This window comes from Salvia hispanica, chromosome 3 (assembly GCF_029641045.1).
Source record: "Salvia hispanica isolate PSC_SH4W2 chromosome 3, Shi_PSC_v1, whole genome shotgun sequence".
NCBI lineage: Eukaryota > Viridiplantae > Streptophyta > Magnoliopsida > Lamiales > Lamiaceae > Salvia > Salvia hispanica.
The window spans coordinates 24,840,792-24,864,479 of record NC_142694.1 but is presented as its reverse complement, the minus strand read 5'-3'; the positions used below and the strand labels follow the sequence as shown (position 1 = coordinate 24,864,479).

The 23,688-nt window shown below is 32.8% G+C and overlaps 1 protein-coding gene across 2 annotated transcripts; it reads right to left on the bottom strand.

Annotated features, from left to right (window-relative positions):
* Positions 1–13,710: 13,710 nt before the first annotated feature.
* On the bottom strand, positions 13,711–16,866 carry LOC125212362 (WRKY transcription factor 72A-like). 2 transcript variants are annotated; one of them, XM_048112505.2, is made up of 6 exons: positions 16,651–16,866; positions 16,471–16,533; positions 15,927–16,004; positions 15,313–15,819; positions 15,119–15,232; positions 13,711–14,818 (listed from the first exon to the last, which is right to left on the bottom strand). In XM_048112505.2, the coding sequence occupies exons 1-6, from the start codon at positions 16,750–16,752 to the stop codon at positions 13,913–13,915; spliced, it is 1,770 nt and encodes a 589-aa protein (XP_047968462.1). In that variant the 5' UTR covers positions 16,753–16,866; the 3' UTR covers positions 13,711–13,912. The 2 variants fall into 2 exon arrangements, with proteins under 2 accessions (XP_047968462.1, XP_047968461.1); XM_048112504.2 differs by having other exon boundaries at positions 15,313–15,831; positions 16,651–16,864.
* Between the last annotated feature and the right edge of the window lie 6,822 nt (positions 16,867–23,688).

The window sequence follows — 23,688 nt, the reverse complement described above, 5'->3', positions numbered from 1 at the left end:
GTAGATTCCATTTCTGGATCAGGTCATCAATAAGCACATTCTGTTCATTATTCGATTTATTTCTCCAATTAATCCTTAACAAGCCTAGCAAGTGTTCATCAAAATCCAGTTAACTTGTTGTTTTCACATTATTAATTAGTACATTGGCATTACTTGGATCATTACATCCATTATATATGCTTTAGTTATCAAGAGCTATGTATTGTTCAAAACTGGCCAACAAATAAGTCGTCTTTTCTACCTTCTAAAATGCATTATCCAAAAAAAACCACATTGTTCAAACAATGTAAATAGCATTTCAATGACTACTACTCCAATCAATTCAGCCCGTACTCTTCGACCCACTTCTCGAAGACGAACTTAGGCGGCCTCTCCTTCCAAAACTCGGTGGCATATCTATGGTTGTTTGCACCTTTGGAGTTATGTGCGGAAGTCAGCAGCGCAGTAGCAACCTTAATTCTGAACATTTCCAAGTCGCCTTAGCATCTCTAGGCTAAGGCGACAGGAATCAAATCGTCAATCGCTTGGTCAAAAGCAGTTCGTCGTTGCTTAGATGTTGTAGTACAGAATAGCAAACAGAGATGTATAAGTTTGTGTTTTGTAAATGCATAAACCAATGGTCAGTGAAAACATAATGCCAAAAACCTAACAGAGTAATGCCCACATTCCAACACATAATGCACGAAATTAAATGACATTCACTACACCAAACATCAGTTATGCAAACCAACCCATAGAATCTATAGATCACACGATGCACAGTCGATGCTAATATAATGCAATGAATCAGACATATAATGTAACTAACAGTAAGTCATGCTTCTCATTTTATAATGCAATAAATTAGACTACTAATGCAGTAATGTCCAATGTGTAATGCAACATACCAAACTAATAATGCCTAATTGAAATTAATATCAATCATAATGCACAGATTAGCCTACATAATTCACAAAACCAACAAATAATGCATCAAAACAGGGGCACCAAGTATGTAATCTTCAAATAATTCATGCAATCATATAACATTCAATGAACCAAATACCGATTGCTTATTGATTCTCAAAATTAACCAAAGAATGAACTCAGGAGCATTGAGCTTTTTCAGTTATGCAAACCAACCCATAGAATCTACGAAACACACGATGCACAACCGATGCTAATATAATGCAATGAATCAGACATATAATGTAACTAACAGTAAGTCATGCTTCTCATTTTATACTGCATTAAATCAGACTAATAATGCAGTAATGTCCAATGTGTAATGCAACATACCAAACTAATAATGCCTAATTGAAATTAATACCAATCATAATGCACAGATTAGCCTACATAATTCACAAAACCAACAAATAATGCATCAAAACAGGGGCACCAAGTATGTAACCTTCGTCATCTGTTGGTTGGCTTGTGTATGTTCTGTCTCTCTTCGTCATTTGTTCTCTGTAAGACACAAAATCGACATCAGTTTCATTCTTGAATCCAAATCCACTACAAACCCAGAAAGCTACCGAAAACGACGCAATTTTACAGAATCGAAAACAAAACCGACCAAATCAGTAAAGGTTTGAACCCTAAAATCGACTAAGCAAAAAAATAACTCAGAAATCAACTACACACTTCAATAATGGGAAGAACCCTAAATCAAATGCTCGCAATCTCATATTTTCCAAAAGAAAACAACCACAACTTTTGTGCATTATTCGAATCGAAGTTCAATGGACGCTAAAAACTGTGAATCGCTTACTACGTTGTCTCCTAAAAGTAGACAATCGACGATTAGGAGTGTTTCTAACTCAAGAAAGGGATTTTTGAAGCACACCGTTTTCGTTAGTTCCTCTTTAATCGACGACCGGCGGCACGCTCAAAACAAAATCGAAACTTTGTAGTTGTTAATCATCGATCCACGGTGCTCTTCACAACGAGAATCGACGGTGAGTGCATTTTCGACAGTGAAACGGCGTCGAAGGGTTGAATAAACGGTGAAAATTGTCTTTTGGATTGATTTTGGTGGGAGGAAGTGGCGGCTAGGGTTTGGAAATGGGTGGGAATTGGGGGAGACGAGATTGAGTCGTGGGTTTGAGGAGTGATACGATTGGAATGAGAGAGAAAGTGTGTAACATCCCGGATTTTAGAACCCTAATTTTTGAGCGCTAGAATTAATTGTTGATGACGTGGCATCGAGAATGCTTTTATTTCGCGAGTCGATATGGTCAATTTGAGTTAGGGTTTGTGTGAAAGTTTGAAAAGTCAAACTATTTAATTTAAGGATGTGGCATGTGATACATTAAGTTATGAGACTATGTGGCGATTTAATTGTTTATGGGTGAGTGAGAATATTAGAGAAAATTTCCATAAATACTTGTCACCCTAATTCTTATAATTTTCGAACCCTAGACCCCTTGGAGAAGAATTTCTATTTTTCCGGAATTTATTTAATCCTTGGGATATTTATCCAAATTAAATTCCAAGAGCCAATTATTTCCTTGTTTAGAGATGTAAAAATCGAGCCCCTTATTTTTCTAGTGATTTTCGAAAATCACTATATTTGGGAAGGAAGGAATGGTTTTATTTTATTTGATTCCTTACTTGATTTCCTTCCATACCTAGAGTTTAATTATTCTACCAAATCTTTCCATACTTCAAGAAATCTTGCCTTACTTTATTTTAGTCAATATTCAAGAAATCCATGCCTTATTTAAAAGGCTAGAAATCGCCCCTTGTCTTGCTTCATGGAGGATTTTCCTTATTTTTATTTTGCTCCATGATATTTTATTCTACTTGGAAAATATACCAAAAACAAAACCATGGCTAATTACCTAGCCTAATTTTCGAAAATTAGGAGATATTGCCATCTTCTATTTTTGTTAATTCTTCTTCCCTACTTCACAATATTATTTTATTTATTTATTTAATTGGGAGAATGAGATCTTACCAAATATTCTATCCTAATTACCTAAAGATCTTGTTGAGCACTATAAATAAGAGAACACCCCAACCCTAGACCCCAAATTTTCGGCCCCCTCACCCCCATACACTCTCTCAATTTTTCTTCCACATTACTCCATTAATCCTTCATCCTTTGAGAAGAAAATTGAAGTATAATCCAAGAACTTTGAAGAATCAAGACAAACACTTGTTTTCTACCGATTGTTTTTCGCTAAAGAGGTATTTTTGTTTAAGAGTTATGTTTGTTCTTCTTCTACCTCTTCTTTTCTTCTTCCAACCGATTAATCGGTCTTCTTGAACCCTCATGCATCTTAGTTGAGTGAAAGAGGGATGAAAAGGGATGTGGAAACGTGTGTATGTGTGTGTGCCGAGTGTGTGTGTGTGGCGTGAGTGTGTGTGTGTGCCGTGTGTGTGTGTTGATGTGTTGTGTAGTGTGTGTTTGATAGTTAAATAATATGGTGTGATAAACATGATCTTGATTAATTAGTAATGTTAAGATAAATCGTTGGGAAGGGGGAAAAATAATGAGACATGCATAAGTAAGAATAGTATTGAACCTAACTTGTGATGTGTGCCTATGTGATTAAAAGGTGAAACTTTGGTTGCGAAGCCGGATAACGGAAAAGCAAATCTACTTGAAAACTAAGCAATCGAGGTGGGCTTTACTCTAAAAACTCTCTTTTATTTTATCCAAATGTTGTTGGGAGATATAAGGGTGGTTTAACTGTTATGCCATACCTATGTTTGTTTTAATGTGATATCTGATCTGCTTATACGAATTCGGGTCTGAGTATGGGCCGCAAGCCCTACCAGGCTGTGTACACAATGGGATCGAGAGCCGTCCTTGCTAGTCGGCCGGTCTCGTGGGCGAAAAGTGTGGCCACACTTTCGTCGCACCATGGAATGATTGTTAATTGATGAGAAAATGGGAGGTTATTTTGACTGGCCAGTCTATGAAAATATATTTTGTGATACTCGTGATATTCTTTTATAACTGCTTAAAACTCGAGTTCACTTGGTAAATGTGGCATAACTTATAAAATGTTTTGGCAACGAGCTCACTGAGTATTTCAAAATACTCAGCCCTGCATGTGTTTTCCTTATGTGCAGGTTGAATGATGACGAGTGGTGGCGGGTGTTGAGCAGATTAATAAATTAAAAAGGATATGTTGAACTTCAAGCGTAGTTGTGTCTTCATACATAGCTATACTTTCTCTTGGTCGTTTTCCGCTGAATTTTTGATATACTTTAGAAAGTCTTTTTGGAATATTTGCATCTTACTTTCGGTTGTGGCCTTAGCCCTTTTCTCGTGATTTTGTCTGGGATACTATGTCGTACTCTTAAGGATTTGATTCTCATTTATGATAACTATCCCCTTTTGAACTTCTAGGTTAAGTTGTTGCATTAAATACTCTGATATCTCTTTCAATTCTTTTGGTCAATGCTCTTTAAATGAAACCCTAGCCTATGTTTACTTTTCGGGAGTCGGTTTCGGGTAGCAGCCGCCGCATTTATGTACCCTAGGAGGGCGGGCTGTTACAGAGAGTGAGTAGATGGAAGGTCTATGAAAATCCCACTGAAATCTCGCTCCTTCCGTTTTAATTCATGGTTGTTTTACAAACTTACCCATATAATGCACAGAAACAATCTAATAATGCAACATGGGATGATTTTGTGAGGCTTCATCTAATCCATCCATCATACTAATCTAATGGTTGATATTAAGAAAGAAATAGACTCTAAGGGGGCAATAGGACCCTAATGCTCCCCTATATATATATATATATATATATAGGGATGTATTCATATCCTTTTCTAATATTATGTTCTATTGTCCTTTTTAATCTTGGCCTTCCATTTTAGAGATCTAATGGCCCAAAATAGAGGCTGATTTATTTATTTTTAATCATTGAATTTGACGAAAAGGGCTGATTAGGAATATACAATATAGTTAGTTATGGTAAGTCCTTGATTTTCTCTTCTCATGATTGTATCGGTTTTTTCTACAGAAATAAACGATTCTACCCAAATTTTATGTGCAATCTTTTCTCCCTTCTTCTCCGTTGAAGATATTTCATCGTCCAGAAAAATGTGGTATGCAATAGGGAGGGCTGCAAGAGGTCGAACGAGGAAGACGAACTAAATCCTTGCATTAATAATGATATTCTATGCATCATTCCCTTTATTTATTAGATTACTGGAGTACTTTGTTAGTGCGAATTATTGCGCTTGTAGCCTTTCATTAAAAATGATATTCTACGCAGCATTTCCTTTATTTTTTCCATTACTTGAGAACTTTGTTAATGTGCATTTGCGCGTTTACGTCATTGCATTAAATATTAAATTCTATGCATCATTCGCTTTATTTATTCCATTACTGGAGTCATTTGTTAATGTGCATTACCATGTTTATATTATTGCATCAAATATTATATTCTATGCATCATTCCCTTTATTTATTCCATTACTGGAGTCATTTGTTAATGTGCATTACCGCGTTTATATCATTGCATTAAATATTATATTATATGCATCAATCCCTTTATTCATTCCATTATTGCAGAAATTTGTCAATGTTCATTACCGCGTTTATATCATTGCATTAAATATTATATCCTATGCATCTTTCACTTTATATATTCCATTACTGGATAAATTTGTTAATGTGCATTACCAGGTATATATCAATGCATTAAATATTATATTTTATGCATCATTCACTTTGCCGGGAAGTTAGCTTCTGCCTACATGAAATGAACTCGGTGGGGTTCTGTCGACAATACAGGTGGTCGGCTTTCTTCCCCCTCGGTTTCTTTTTATCCACGTCTTCATTGCGTAAACTTGTTCCAGCTTCTTCCGCGGCTAACATTTGTCGAAGTTTCTGAGCTAATGCTAAGGGAATAACATCGTCAACTGCTTGGTCGAACTCAATCCGATGGTGCTTAGACCCTGTCCAGAACAGGAAAAACAATGGTTAACAACAAATAATCTATGCGTTACAGTAAGTAATGCACAGATCTGAAGATGTAATGTACAAACCTAGTTATACTACTCAATTATTTGCTACAGAAAATGAACACATTTTCCAACCAAAAAAATGAACAATAACCTACAGAACAGAACAATCACCTACCAAAAATGTTGGAATGATGCATAACCTAAGCTAAAGACAAGTGATGCACGACCTCTATTCAACAATGCACAGATCTGAAGATTTAATGTACAAACCTAGTTATACTACTCAATTACTAGCTACAGAAAATGAACCCCTTTTCCAACCAATAAAGTGAACAATAACCTTCAGAACAGAACAATCACCTACTAAAAATGTTGGAATGATGCATAACCTTGATTGGGTTCTGGCTGGCTTTTGTAGGCGCGAGCTCTTTTATTCATTCTATATCTGCGCGACGAGAGTGCCAAAATCGGTTAGTTTTCAACCATATATCAGTGTGGTATCGCCTAAAAAAAATGACCAACAGTGTACATATTGGCCAGAAATCAAGCATTCAGTACATAGAAATGCTCACAATATCGACTTCTCCAACAAAAAAACAACAACTTTTGTGCATTACACCAACTGTAAATTAAACCGATGAAACCCAGATCCAACTGGGTTTTCACGAATTTTTATAGCAAGTATGAGCAAAACCTTAACTCTAATAACCACAAATTCATCTTTTCCAACAAAACCGCGCCAAACACTTTTGTGAATTATTACGATTATAAACTATAAATCGCTGTTTAAGAGTGTTTCTAACTTCAATCGATGTTTAGGAGTGTTTTTGCCTACCAAACAAAAAAAACAGAACCAAACCTTTTTTTTGGAAGGCGGCGCTTCGCTTTTCAACGGAGAGCGCGTAGTGATTTGACGGCGGGAATCGTCCACCGACGTAGATTCCACGGCGAGAATGGTCCACCAACGGAGATTTCGCGGCGGGCAGCGTTGGTAGAACTTGATTTCAACTTGATTTCGCGGCGGCGGCTAGGGTTTTGTGGAATTGGGGGAGAATTTTTGAGAAGAGAGAGTTGATGGGATGGAGTGAGAGAGAGGGGAGTTGAGAGGTCGATGAAAATGCCGCGTAAATTTCGGACCTGCCGTTTCGAAACTGATTGTGTAGTGTGTTATTTTACTGCTTTACCCTTTTAATGCACGAAAATGCACAAATAATGCAATACGGGATCAGATTGGCCCTTTTAATCTAGTCCATCCATTTCATCAATCTAATGGTTGATATTAAGAAGAGGAAAGACTCTAAGAGTGTAATAGGACCCTAATGCAACCCTATATATATATATATATATATATATAGGGATGTATTCATATCAAAACGCTAAGTATGAGTAAAACTTAAAACACTTGCAGTCCATTGGATCGTGTGATCTAACGGTCAGATTAATGCCACGTGTCATCTAATAATGTAGATTTTTAGCCTAATAATGTACATATGATAATAATGTAACATTTTAGTCTAATAATGTACATTTCCATTCTAATAATGTACCTCGGCGAATAATGTACATTTTTAGTATAATAATGTAGCTTATCACAGCCATCCAATCTAAGGATCCAAGGGCTGTGATTTGTGTTGTGTTTTACACTGAGATGCTGTTATGACCCTAACATACCCCTATATATATATATATATATATATATATATATATAGGGATGTATTCTGGTCAGAACGCTAAGTATAAGTAAAACTCAAAACACTTGCAGTCCATTGGATCTTATGATCTAACGGTTAGATTAATGCCACGTGTCATCTAATGATGTAGAATTTTAGACTAATAATGTAGCTCGGATAATAATGTAGCATTTTAGTTTAATAATGTACAGTTTTAGTCTTACAATGTACATTTCCATTCTAATAATGTACCTCGGCGAATAATGTACATTTTTAGTATGATAATGTAGCTTATCACAGCCATCCAATCTAAGGATTAGTGCTGTGTTTTACACTAAGATGCTGTAAGGACCCTAACACACCCCTATATATATATATATATATATATATATATAGGGATGTATTCAAATCCTTTTCATATCTTTTGTCCTTTTTCCTTCTTAATCCTAGCCCTACGATTTTGTCATCTGACGGTTAGATTAATGCCACGTGTCATTTAATGATGCACATTTTCATTCTAATAATGCACAGCGGCTAATAATGCAACATTATAGACTAATAATGCACATTTTCATTCTAATAATGCACAACGGCTAATAATGCAACATTATAGACTAATAATGCATTGATCACAACCATCCAATTCAAGGATCCAAGGGCTGAGATTAAGAAGGAAATAGGACACTTATGGTGCAAAGGAGCCTAACGCACCCCTATATATATATATGTATATATATGCATGTGTATGTCTGTGTGGAATTCGTATAGATATTTTGTTGGAAAATACTCCATCCGACCACGAAAAATAGACCACGTTTGCCATTTTTGGTTGTCCACAAAAAATTGACCGAGTTTGAAAAAAAAACCACATTTGCTAACTAACACAATAAACACTAGTACTAATAATATGGACCTCATATTCTCACTTACTTTTTTCATTTTCTCTTACTTTATCAATTTCACATTAAAACCTGTGTCATTCACGATATGGTCTATTTTTCGTGGACGGAGAGAGTATATTAAGACTTTTTTCACTTTATTCCTTCCAAAAATTAAAAAAACTAATAATTTTGAGAAAACAAAACTATGAAATTGTCATATTAAAGCTTTGAATTACTTGGTTTGAAATCGGTCGACCATGTTCCAGTGAAAAGGACAATATGTAGTACTTGAATTAGGTTGTGGACTGGGTGTGTTTTTTGTGCCGATCATATATTTAGACATGGAGAAAAATATCGATATACGTGACTTAACATATTGATAATATCAAATATGTAGTCCATCCTAAGAGAAGTGAGTCATATTTCTGGTTGAGATGTCTCACTATAAATAATTCATTTTTTCTTTTAACAAAAAATCATCTCTCTTATTTTATTTTCCACCTAACTATTCCCTCCAATCTATTATAAGTGATCAACTTTCCATTTTGGATTGTCCCACCAATGATCAATTTCCTTTTAAAGCTAAAAACAAAACTTCGACCATTTTTTACTTTATTTTCTCTCTCTTACTTTATTCTCTTTTTCTTATTTTATTCTTTCTTTATCTCTCTTATTTTTTCCTCTCTCATCTTTAATTCAATATACTATATTATTTTTTTAATTCTCGTGTCCAAAATAAATCCATCACTTATAATAAAATGGAAGGGGTATTTAAATATTAATTTCTTAAATATCATGTTTAAAAGCATTGCTTTGCTTATCTTGTGACATAGGGAATAGTAGATATATGAATTTTCATATTACCGTAATTAATGTATACATCAATTTCAACACATACAGTGAATTATAATATGTACTGTAATTTACCATGTACATTGTCATATCAATATATAATGTGAATATCGAATACATTAATACATTGTAAGTACGTAGGAGTGATCAATTGCTGACTCATAATTTAATTGCTAACTACAACTAATTTAAAGCTATAGGATTTTAGAAAACGTGGTCTACAATTTGCCACGTGTAATTTTCGTTTTTATTAATAAAATAAAAAAAGATTAAAAAAAACGCCAAATTAGGGTTTTAGATGAAATTGTCAACATAGTGTTTCGGAAATATCAACACAATGCTTTGAGAATGTCAACACGATGCTTTAAGAATGTTAACCCATTGCTTATATTAACATTCTACGTGTATTATATTGACATATTTTATATAGTATGTTGACATTTCTGCTTTACGAAAAAATTGAAAAAATTTCGATTTTTTTTTCAAATTTTGACGTCGGAACATATGCATATATGATATCGTTGGAATCCTTATAAAATTATCTTTAATTTGATATATGTTATATGAATTTAAAGTTTTGGAATTTCTTTTAAAAGTTAGTTATAACTAAACATGTAGTTAATTGACATTAATACCCCTATTGATATTTTATGGAATTAATCCTATGGTTTTATTGACGTTTTTGGTTGATCGTATTGATATTTCTTGGTTGATGATCTAGGCCCTTAATTTGAATATCTAATGGCTATTATTTAGTTGTAGTTAACAATTAGGTATTGAGTTAGCAATATAACACTCCCCTTGTAAGTACATTTATATATAATACTAGTATGGAGAGTGTTTTATTGCTAACTCAATACCTAATTGCTAACTACAACTAAATAATAGCCATTAGATATTCAAATTAAGGGCCTAGATCATCAACCACGAAATGTCAATACAATCAACAAAAAACGTCAACAAAGCCATATGATTAATTCCATAAAATATCAATAGGGGTATTAATGTCAATTAACTACATGTTTAGTTATAACTAACTTTTAAAAGAAATCCCAAAACGTAAAATTCATATAACATATATCAAATTAAAGATAATTTTATAAGGATTCCAACGATATCATACATGCATATGTTCCGACGTCAAAATTTTGAAAAAAATTCAAAAAAATTTCAATTTTTTCGTAAAGCAGAAATGTCAACATACTATATAAAATATGTCAATATAATACATGTAGAATGTCAATATAAGCAATGGGTTAACATTCTTAAAGCATTGTGTTGACATTCTCAAAGCATTGTGTTGATATTTTCGAAACACTGTATTGACATTTTCATCTAAAACCCTAATTTGGCGTTTTTTTTTTATCTTTTTTGATTTTATTAATAAAAACGAAAATTACACATGGCAAATTGTAGACAACACGTTTTCTAAAATCCTATGGCCTTAAATTAGTTGTAGTTAGCAATTAAGTGATGAGTTAGCAATTGATCACTCCTCGTACTAGTATTACATAGTGATAATGATATTGTTGTATATCGTATAATGATATTTACTTAAATGTGTGTATCAACTTTATTAACTAATTTTTTAATTAATTATTTAAGGGTATAAGGAAATCCTATAAACTCTGATTCAGTATAAAAATTCACTAACAAAATATATTATACTTTATAGTAATTTTTTTCATTCAATTAAGGAAATTGATTATTTTTAAATACAAATTCTTGGTATTTCAATTAAAATTACATATCAGTGTCCCAAAAAACAAAACATTATAAACTTTTTTTTCTGTATCGATTCTATTGCATTATGATCATGTCTATTGCATTATGGAACAGATTATGATCATATCTATTGCACTACAAAACAAAGTAGAATATCTCAATTCCTAATTCCTAGTTAATCTTTGAGATCTTCTTTCCAACAATTTGGTTTTTAATTGTATTAGCTACATACACGAAATTATTTTCATATCTAAATTACTCTTTCCGTCCCAAATTAAGAGTCACTTTTTGCCATAAAAATCTGTTCCAGTTTAAGAGTCACTTTTAGAATTTTCCATATTTGGTCATATAATTTTATCTCATTCTTCATCAAAATTACATAAAAATGTCATTATTTACATTAAAAAAATCAAAACAAAAATCAAAAGTCAAAAGGGACTCACCTTCAACTAACTCCACCATCTCACTTCATTTATTACACACTCCACCATCTCACTTCATTTATTACACACTTCAATTTTTTCTTAAAATCCGAGCTATAACAATAAGTGACTCTACATGTGGAACGGAGGGAGTACGTGATATTGGTGATTTGAGAAAATTAAGAATACTTTACTTTTTCAACTTATCAAATTAGCCAAAATCAGAAGTGGATAGAGCTTTTGGGTGCTATTGAGCCCAACTTTTGTGTCTTTCATTGTAAATATATTAGGTTCTCACTATCCGATGCATGTACACCTGTTAGGTAGGCGGCCTGCCCTTGCATTGTAGAGATCCAGTTCGATGCTTGGGAGGAATATGGATTATTGGTAGGGAAATAATTTGTTGGGATTCTTGGGAGAATATCATTTGGTGGGAGGAACATAATTTGTTCGCTTCCCATTTACTGTTATCTTTTATTTTGTCTAATTAATGATACTATCTGATTTTTTCAAATGGACAATCTTTTCTATTCTGCGATTTTTTTTTATATTTTGTTAACGTTTTCCATTTTTTCAGTTACTTTTTATAACGATCATTATATCTCTAGTTATTGTCCTCACCCTTTTATTATTTGTCATCCACTATAATCTATATACATCACAACTTTCTTACCACTTAAGCCACAACTACTTGCAATGAGATAAATATCTAATAATGCAAGTAATATAAATATCAAAAAATATTATATAACTGTTAATAGTAATTTGGACTTCCCACATTCGAAATCATGCGTCCACCACTGGCCAAAATGGTACAACACTCCTACATATATAGGAATTCTCTCTTTATTCTAGAATTTTGTAATCTACTTTTATATTTTGTATATTTAGATTTTTCTATACAAAAGTCTAAATATTTTACCTAATATCTATATCTGGAGAACTCTTTATCATTTAATATCTTGATAATTCTACTACAAATTATAAAAAATTCTACTACTGTTACATAATTTTTGCATTTAGATCATATTTAAATATTTTTATTATAGAAATCAAGTTTTTTTTTCCAATACATTCGTTGTAATTTGTTATCCACTATCCTCTCTTGTACAAATAAATATCATCCTATTGAATATATAATTTGCATTATAGCTAATATCGATAACTTAATGACTGAAAATTGATGCATATATTTATAGAGTATTACATCAAACCATGATTTGTCACCAATAATATGATTTCAATTCATAGAAAATAAATTAATTATAATACTAAGGTATTTATTAAATGCAATATCTAAATTACTTCAAACTATGATCTGGATCGTTAGAAAATGTCAACAGATGACAAAATAATAGCAACAAAAAATGTCAACACAGTGTCAACGATTAATGCTGTGTCGGCATTGTGTTGACACTATATTGACATTTTTTTGCTATTATTTTGTCATTTGTTGACATTTATTAACGGTCCAGATCATAGTTTGGAGTTTGTGCAATAGTTAGAGTTCATTTTATCACTGCTCATAATACTAATAACGTCCTTGAGTACAACTTTTGTAACTTTCTTTCATTGCTGATTCCGATATTGAGTTCATTTTATCACTGCCCATAATACTAATAACGTCCTTGAGTACAACTTTTGTAACTTTCTTTCATTGTTGATTCCGATAATGAGTTCATTTTATCACTGCCCATAATACTAATAACGTCCTTGAGTACAACTTCTGTAACTCTCTTTCATTGCTGATTCCGATATTGAATCATAATAGATTTTATACACTGATTCTTGCATGGCCATCCACCATCCTCTCTTGTACAAATAAATATATTCATATAAACCCTATTGAATATAATTTGCATTATAGCTATTATCGATAACTTAATGACTGAAAATTGATGCAGATATAAGATATTTATCGATTCTATAATGTATTACATCAAACCATGATTTGTCACCATAATACTGAGAGATGTAATCAAAATGCAAACTCTAAATATTATATAAACTTTAAACTATGATTTGGACCGTTAGAAAATGTCAACACATGACAAAATATAGCAATAAATAATGTCAACACAGTGTCAACGGTTGATGTTGTGTTGACATTGTATTGACATTTTTTTGCTGTTATTATTTTTGTTGACATTTTCTAACAGTACAAATCATAGTTTGGAGTTTATACAAAAGTTAGAGTTTACATTTCTATCACTGCCCATAATACTAATAACAAAAGTCAGAGAAGAACAATTGAAGCTGGTAATACTTATTCAATTGTATCTTTACCATCAATCACCATCTATATCCACAATTTTCTTCACCTTACATCATCCATTCACAAAAAAAATCGACAAAAAAGACTAAATCCATTCACAATTTGCATCATGACCAAACTCCGCCACCCAAAATGAACAAAAATATCATCTAAAATCCGAAAAAACGAAAAATAACACTATACGTGATCCCTGTTATCAGCCGGTGAGTTAGACTTACTCTTATTCGAGCTCGAAAACGGAAACGGAGGCGAAAGCAGCGTCAAACCAGGCTGCTGAGAGCTCATCGAGGACGAAGACTTGTTCATAAAATGCGGTGCGCATTTGTTCGAATTTGAATTTGGCGGGAAGCTAGATAGAATAGGGAAAGCATCACCGCTCGATTTCTCGGCTGCGTTGTGGTTGCCGCCGATGATGGAGGTTAGAGCGGCGGCTAGGACAGTTTGGAAGCTAGGATCCGATGTAATTGCCTTTGTTGCAGCTGCAATGGTGTCTGGTCCTAAATTCTGTTGATTAGGGTTAGGGTTTGAGTAATTTGACATAGTTTTCTGCAAGTAGGATTGGTATAGGGTTTCGTAGGGTTGCGAACCGAAGCTCAGAGAAGCTGCAATTTGGTTTCTGTTGATTTGTTGTTGTTGGCCATATTTTAGAGTTGCATTGTTGTAATTGGATGATTCTAAGGAGCTGAAGTTGAGGTTTGTGGTCGAGTATCGTGGAACGAAGTTGTTTTTGTTGACACTGCTGCCTAGGCGGTTTAGATGGGAGGAGGCGGAGGAGGAGGACGAGGAGGTGAGGTCGAGGGTGATGGTGGGATATGAGGGGGAGATTGAGGGGTTTGGGAGGTAGAAGGCCGGCTTCGTTCTTGAATTGTCGGAGAGGTAGAAGTTTAGGCCATGGAGGTTGGCCGCGGTGGTGATGGAGGAGGAGCTCGGCCCGGTTCCTGAGGTTGAGGAGCCGGACATGAGCATTGAGGCCGCGGCAGAAGTGGTGGAGGCCATGGCAGTGGCCGAGATCGGGAGTGGATGGTTGTGCGTGCCTTCGTACGTTGTGATTAGGATTGACATATCCTCCGCACATCGTTGTACCTTGATGTCAAAAATTAATAGATTTTAGCCTCATAATAATGTTACTCCCCCCAGCGTCCACAAAAAATAGTTTAATTAGCGGACAACACGAAATTTTTTAATGCGAAATTAACAAGATAAGAAAGAAAGAGATAACGTGGATAAAGTAGAAGAGAGACGAAAAGTAGATAATAAACTGAGAAATTTTCTATTTTCATAATGAGACTAATTTGGTGAATGGACCGAAATAGAAACATGAGACTATTTTCTGTAGACAATGAAAGTATTGAATTGAATGTTATTATCAAGACCGAAATGTACCTGTTTTCTAACTGGGCAAGATGGTGCCACAGTACAACGATAGTACGCACGAGGGCATGGATTCCCCTTGGAAATCTTTTGTCCATACTTCCTCCATTGACACCCATCATTCATCTAAAACCAAAATCAATTAATTCCAACCTCCATATTTCCAAAAGTAATTCCAATAACACAAATTCTAACAATAATCTCACCGTTGGTGTGTCACATCTAACCCTCACAGAAACCCTAGCTCGTTTAGTAGGGTTTTGTTGTGAAATCTCATCTTCTCCACCACCATCTCTCCCATTCTTAACACCTTTAGGCGGCCACGTCTCCCCGGCTTCCTCCTTCACTTCCTCCACGCTATTTTCAAGGGCCGGGGATTTCTCAGGCAAGTCGAATTTGCAATCAAGTCCTAGTGACAACCCTTGCTTATCGTCTCCAATTTCATTATCGTTGATTTTTGGTGTTTTACGCACTTCACCTTTTCTATCGATGGAGCTCATTGCTAAGCTGAGGTCAATGACCTCATGATCAGCCGGTGCTTCTATGAGATCATGATCGCTTCGATGAGGAGATTTCGTCATTGCCTCTCGTTGCACCACGTCTCTGTATTGCATTTGTAGGGTTCGGTAATCTTGGAGAATTCGGTCCAAATACATCTTAAGCCGTTGATTCTCTTCCATCACTTCATCCATTTCTGCTTTGGTTGTTCCAAGCTGTTCATCCAACTACAATCATATATATGCATCTCAACCAATTAATCAAATAAATATTTAAAATAAATTTGGATGAATTAATTCTAATTAATTACTAAAACAATTACCTGTTCCTTTTTAGTAGATGAAGATGATCTGGATTCAGACTCAGGAGATGGTCTTTCCATGTTTGTTACAGCCAACCCCTATCAAAATATTTCTAATATAATTTAGATCAAATTGACTGATTAGAACATAATCAATTTTCACCAAATGTGAGCTTTCAATAAAGATCAATTCTATGATTGTATAAAACGAAACCATATTTAATCAACTCAAGAATTAAATAAAGCTAGAAATTCATAAATAACGTCAAAATCCTATTATCTAAGTCTAACAAAGAGAGCCAACTTGAATTAATTTTTTGTCCCTGCTCTAAAAAAATCAACAACTTGCATCGCTCTTAGCTCATATATTACATATGGTCAATGCTTTGGATTGGCAGCTAAGATTAATTAATATAAATAAATATATACATACATAGCTTCAATCACCACATGTTTCAGATTTTTTAGTTCCATTTCATATACATGAATTTGACAATGAATTCAATGAAACTAATCTTCATAAATTCATCTTGAAATAAAAATAAAAAATATGATAAATTCTCACCTGGTTGCTGCAATTAGAATTCTTCTGATTATCATTATCTTGGGCTCCTTTTTCAGCACCAAACTGAGAAAGATCAATAAATCAAGCATAATTGAGATTTTTGTTTTCTTTTAGTATTTTCTTTAATTAAAACTGATATAATCAATAGTAGAAATTTCAGATTCGACACGAGATTATTACCTGATGAAGAACGATCTCTTCGACACAACTTTCTTCGTCTCCGTTGGATTCAGAAGGCTTGCTCTCCTCTCCAAGAACAGATTTATGCAAAGAAATATCCATAATTCCTCTCTATCTCTCTCTCTCTCTATCTTTGGTCTAATTGTTTTTCTTCTCTTTGTGTGATCTGAAAGAGCAATAGTCTTGTTGTATATAAAGTGATGCAGCAGTATTTGACTTGCTTAAACAAATTCAAAATAAATGGCTTCATCCAGCACACTAAAACAAAATGTCAATGGCCCAATTGCACTCTACTTATAACTATATATAAAATATGAATTATTTAAATTTATAGTATTAAAGTAATACGTTCACTGTCATACTCATAAATACAAAAGAAAACAGAACTTGAAGAATTCAACTTCAACGTTTAAGTCTTTGAGGAACATGTGTGTACAGAGAGAGAGAAGGATGGCTTCTAGTTAGCCGTATAATAAGTCGTGCCTATACACACATATACATATTAATTAATGTAGCTTAATAAAGTAATATTGAGATCTAATAGTAATTAATTGATTAATGTGGATCGTCATTTGATTGGTGTAGTTTTATGAATTTAATTTTATTTCGTTTATTACGAAATAATTGGTGTATTTTATAATTTTCATTTTTATAAAATTTTCTAGACTAAATTATAAAGAATATTGGCTTGGTTTGGCGCATAAACAATTATTTTATTACATGGAACCCTTATTAATTGAGTCGTTTTAGGATGCTAAGATTATTGTATACATTTGATGGGGCGATTTCAAAATACTTTCATGACATGGTATTCAAACATAGACAATTTCATCAAATTTCATTATCATTAATAGTGTAAAACTTTCAAGTATATACTCGAATTATGGTAAATTGCAAAAGGAGCATGAAGCTGAAAAAAAAAACACCCATAAAATTTGATTAAATTCTAGATTATCCCACAATATCTCTATGAATATATACATCATTATTTAATTCACGGACAACATTCATGCATAGTTAACTCAGTTGTCATATACGCCATCCGTCCCCTAAAGTTTATCCCAATTTGATTTTATATTAAATAAAGGTGTGTAGTGGAATAAAGGTCCCATATTGAGGAGATTGAGAGTGTATTTAATGTCTATTTTTGGAAAGATTCCAAATGAAACAAACTTTGTGGAATGAACAAAAATGATAATATGACACAAACTTTGGGGAATGGAGGGAGTAGTATAATCTTTACTACAAAAATTGTAGTGGGGTTATAGCAAATTAAATAATCAAATCTTCATGATTTTTCAAATTGATTTAAAAATTTGCATTAATAAATCAGAATTTAACCAAACTTTATGATATTTTCGGCAATTTGTTCGGTGCAAAAGTCATGCATCCAGATGGGCAATCGGTCAAAGTTGTCCCACCTCAGTTGATTTTGACGAGGGAGGAAAAAAATGATCGGTGGTGATTTTGTATTGTATATCAAGTCAAAGTTTGGCTCGTTAGATTACCGGCTAGGTGCTTGCCCGGTTAGCATACCCCTACTTAGTAATTCCTCATTTGACAATGATTCTTCAACTTCTAAATTTCACAAGATTTGAGATGGTTTTTGAAACTAGAAAATTTGATAACAAAATGCAATTTAATTGGTAACATAAGTATAATTACTCATGAGAATTCGAATTAGTCTAATTGGGCGTGTATGAATTATAATTAGAAAATAGGTAATTTGTCTAAATTCATAATTAGTCAAAAATTATAATCCGTGTCGGATGTAATTTTTTTTTTTATGGTTAAATGAACATAAATCTAAAGGTCGTGCTACGGAGGACTCGAACCCGAGACCTTTCCGCTTGGCCAACTAACACACACCTCTCTACTACTTGGCCAACTCACACATACCTCTAGGGCTGTCAATTTTTGACACGACACGATAACACGACACGAACCGGCACGAAATTAATGGGTTTGGGTCAGAGCTTATCATGTTCGTGTCCTTATCGGGTCAACCCATTAAGGACACGAAAATTTCGTGTCGGGTTCGTGTTATCCGTTAACAATGTGTGTTCGTGTTATCCGTTAACACATAATATTTTAATATTATTATTCTTATTAACACATAATATTTTAATATTTTAATATTATTATTCTTATTATTTTCATTTTTCAATACTTATTTTCGTGTCATTAATGGGTTCATGTCGTGTTCGTGTCGTGTTGACCCGAAACGGTTCGTGTCGTTAATGGGTCCGTGTCGTGTTCGTGTCTGAGGGTAGCGGGTCGTGTTCGTGTTCGTGTTTGAGGTTTTCTTAACGGGTCGTGTTCGTGTTTGTTGTCATCGTGTTCGTGTCGTTATCGTGTTGACACGATAACGACCCGACACGCACGATTTGCCACCCTACCTTTCTTTCACTTGGCCAACTCACACAAACTTTTTATCTCTACTTTATTCACTCTCCCTTACTTTACTGATCTCTCTATTTAACACATAAAATAAAATTGCATAAAATCCCGTGCCGCATAGTCATGGAGGGAGTATAATTTATCCTGAAAACAATTCAACTTGTAAACTTGTACTGTACTAGTAATATTCAACGCAGCAGACCCTAAATAATCCCAAACCCCACATAGGGATCGAAAACGTTGAAAGCTAATAATTGGTCTCATGTAATGTTGAAATAAATTAAATAACTGGATGATTTAAATTTACTTCAAAATTCGAATAATTAAATATTTATATTATTGAAAAATCAAATCCATATTTTTTCCAGTAAATAGCTAGAAAGAAACAAAAAGCAAGAGAAATAGATAGGTCGAACCATATATCTATCACTTTTTACTACGTCTTACGAAATAGTCATCACTCACAACCTATCCCTTATCTCATTATTTATGAGACTATTTTTATGTATTAATTTTATAATGAAATATGAGTAGAAAAGAGTAAATGAAACGTGATATTTATTTTATTAATTATTGATAGTAAAAGTGAACTGAAATCTTTAATTATGGATGGATCAAAATAATAAATCAGAATTCCTAAGCACACAAAAAAAATAATATACATTTGTTATTTGCGATAGTAACAATCTCAATTTGGAGTACTCCAGCAAAATCCATATAATCATCTCTTATAAAACATATATCAATAGACATAATTGCTCACAATCCATAGGAGAGCATAATTGTACGTGTGATTTAGCTAAATAGTAGAGAAGTTAATGCATATGGCCAACGATCTTGGGTTTTGAAAACTTCGTGACACAACCTTTAAATTTAAGTTCATTTATCCTTAAAAAAAATAGAAGAGCCTAATTTTTTTCTATGGTCGATCGAAAAGGTTACAATTAGGGCTGGGAAAAAATACCGAAATATCGAAATACCGACCTTATCGTACCGAAAAAATATCGAAAATACCGAATTTTCGGTATACCATGACTTTCGGTATGGTATGATACCTTACCGAAAGATTCCGGTAAGGTAACGGTATGAATTTTCAAATACCGATGTATAGCGTTGCATACCGAAATTCAGTATATACTTACAATGCCACCCCAATCTTAAAAATTAATTTTAGAAAGCGTCATTTCGAGATTTTTTAATTTTTATTTTATAATACTAAATTTTACCTCTCATTAAAATAAAAAGAAAATATAATCCTTCCTTTGTTTATTTCTATGCTGTCTCCAAAATTGTTTAATATCCACCACCGATTTAGATAATTGGTAACTTCCTCGGTGTACGGTACATAGTTTACTTTAGAAAATGGGATTAAAATATTCAACGATTCAAAGCTTACGCTCATAGCTTTGGACTTAATTATAGTTCCATTTAACCAATCCAGCTTTTGGCATAATTACGTAGGCTATGTTGCTAATAATATTAGCCTCGATCATTGACTTTTTAAATAAAATGCTTTAACTAGTATTAATAGTAATACATCTAAGCTTTCTAGTTTAAATAAAGATGAAGTCGTTCATTGGAAATGCTACAAAATATAATGACTAAGATTATCAGTAGTTAATTATGCATAATTTGAAAACGTCGATATTCTGTTTCTTTTTCTTGAATTAGAAAAAAGAATTATATGTATACTAAGTTCTAGTTTATCCAAGTTATTATAAAAATGATTGAATTGACTTTTTGAGAGTTAATAAAATTTATTTAAACAGTATGTACAAATTAAGTTCATCACAGTCAACAATAAAAGCTTTGTAGTTGAAAACACTAATTAAATAGTTTTTCTCATTAATTCTTCAATTGTCTTCTCTCCATCCACTTTCCCCGAAATTATGACCACATGCATTATCAAGCCGCAGCATTATTTAGAGAGTAAAATTGAATTGCTATAAATTAATTTTACAAATCTTCACATAATCATAAGTTTAAATACTAGTATATATCATCTTTCAAATCATGATAATATAATCTAATAATGACTGTAAAAATAAATATACTTTACAAGTTGGAACAAGAGCTAATTTGTTAATTAGTAGTAAGTAATTACAAAGTCGATTTCATGAATTGATTTATTATAATTAAGTTGAATAGTAGAGTCATTGTACATCACTGATTTTATTTTCTAAATACTTAGGTCGTTAGAAATAAAAACTTCTTTCTTCTATGATTCAAAACCCCACTTTAACTTTGTGAAGAAAAATAAAATAAAATGGGTCATTATTTCATAGACGTAGGAAGTAAGTAGTAAATGTGGCGGCGAATGAAGAAGATGAAGTGTTGAGAAAAGAAAATAAAAATGAAGGTGAGATAGAGCAAGTCTTCTTACATAAAATTGGGCAACATGTTAGAATTAATTAATTGTACCATGTGAATGATAGATTGAGCTACAAATTTCAACTTTCTTGTCAATTTATTATAGTACAAGTTGAAGATGATGAAGGTTACAGGTGCATCATTGACACTCTATTTATATATGTACATAAATACATTATATATACATACATAAATTTTGTTTGCATCCACCCACTTAAAAGAAGACTTTAGTATAAATTCTGTAACCAATAATAATAGAAATAAATATATTCGTTATATGTTAGATTAATAACAAAATATAGAGTAATTCGCTTGATAAAAAAAATTATAATTTTGTATCCAACATGGAAGCACATATATATAGCTCAATCTAGTACTATAATGGATTTTTTCGTTATATGTCAACAACACCTCAGATAATTTGACAAAGTTTGTAAAATATAGTTGAAATATTTAGGATATGAGGACTTGTGGACGTCCACTTCATCAATTTATTTTATTCTATAGTGAAGGACTTGTGTATTTTTGATTGATATAATATGCACAATCATGATGCGAGCACCTAACCATTTATATATACTATGTGATTCAGTCCTTATAAGATATATGGAGAGTCATGATTACCTTAAGACTCGAGCTAGATTCTTGGCAATTTAATCCCACTAGTGCACTTGTATTATATTCAATAAGGTCAACGGTTTCATTTGAATTAGATGACAATTTAATGTATAATTTGAGTTGAACGTTATTTAACTGTTAATAGGGATGATAATTTGAGTTAAGGTTATTTACATGGTGGTAGGGGCTAAAGCCTTTTGTTTCCTTTCTTTGTGTCTTTTTGTGTCGGTAAATATACGAACTTTCAGCATTTTCTTATTCATTCATTTTCTGATTTTTCCCTTTAATTAACCAAAAGTTAAACTTATATTAACAAATTAAAACTTACTATTTGACAATCAAAACAACCTCATTTTGATTTTAATAAATTTGAGCAAAAATAGAAAAATGCTGTAAGTTAATACTGACAAATAACCCTTTGATTTTTAAGACTAAATGACAATAGTATTGCTCATACCAAACTTACTATTGCAATTTTGTATCCATATGTGTTAGTAACCAGTGTCGACAGGTGTTCATATTATATTATTGAGATTTGTGACCACTGACCAATATATGATTCTGGTCCTAGTTTTTGAGGTACAAGACAAAAATGAAAATTAAACAAAACTACACAACAATGACTACCAAAAATGGTCGCCAATGATGTGTCACATGTTACTACTTACTACTACTATATATACTCCTATCAGAGTAAAATTACTTTAGTTTAGGAGTACTATGTTATTATTCTAAATCAAGAGAATATACATACAATAACTACCAAAAAATTAAGTGGCGACGACGATTGAAGCCAACACTAGTATTATTTTGAAAAAGATTGATAATTAACGAAAAGAGAAAAAACCCAAATGTCAAATGTCAAATGATGTGTCACATCCAAACTTTCATAGTTGGCATTAAAAGACAATCTATCACGATTCATCATGTCTACCAAGAAAATGGAGTAATTTGCTGGTATTCATGTGTACCTCTTAAAATAATCAATATAAATATACTACTACTGCATAGTAAACGGAGATGCTTAATATGAATACTTCCACAGTTTTGCATTTATGTTATAAAAAATTTTATTCCTGAAATTTTTTAATAATTTAGAGTTGCAATTTAGTAAAGATGGTGGTATATAATACAAGCAGGGGCGGATCTAGTAAAGCCCAAGCCCATATGAAGTGTATTTGCCCCACCTCAAATTTTCTACTCCGTATATATATTGCCGATTAGAAATTTTCTTTTATTTTTTCACTAAACGCCCCTCCTCAAATTCTTATATTTTCTTCATAGGTAAATTTGCCCCCTTTCCTATAAAATCCTAGCTCCGCCCTGAATACAAGCATGGGATTATGTGGATATGAACTTATGGATTCGATTACACAAAATTTGATGTAAAAATTATGAAATGAAGAGTTAAAAGAGTGTGCAAAATGACAATTTCGACTTGATTTTGTATTTTTTATATAAGCTTAAAATTTGATCGTAAATAGCATGAAATTAGGCTTGTAAATTTTGAGAGTTTGATTTATATATGGAAAAAAACAAAGTATTTTTGGATGATTGAATTGGGCCGAGCCCAACTTACATATTCAAAGGATTCAACTTTAATTTCGCAGAGCTGGTAAAATCAAGCAGTCCAAGATAGTAACGGAAATG

Coding starts and splice junctions, on each gene's coding strand:
- LOC125212362 (XM_048112504.2), bottom strand. CDS start 16,752: ATGGATATTTCTTTGCATAAATCTGTTCTTGGAGAGGAGAGCAAGCCT. Junction 16,534..16,650: donor AAGAGATCGTTCTTCATCAG/GTAATAATCTCG, acceptor GATCTTTCTCAG/TTTGGTGCTGAAAAAGGAGC. Junction 14,819..15,118: donor CTTGCCCAGTTAGAAAACAG/GTACATTTCGGT, acceptor TTTGACATCAAG/GTACAACGATGTGCGGAGGA.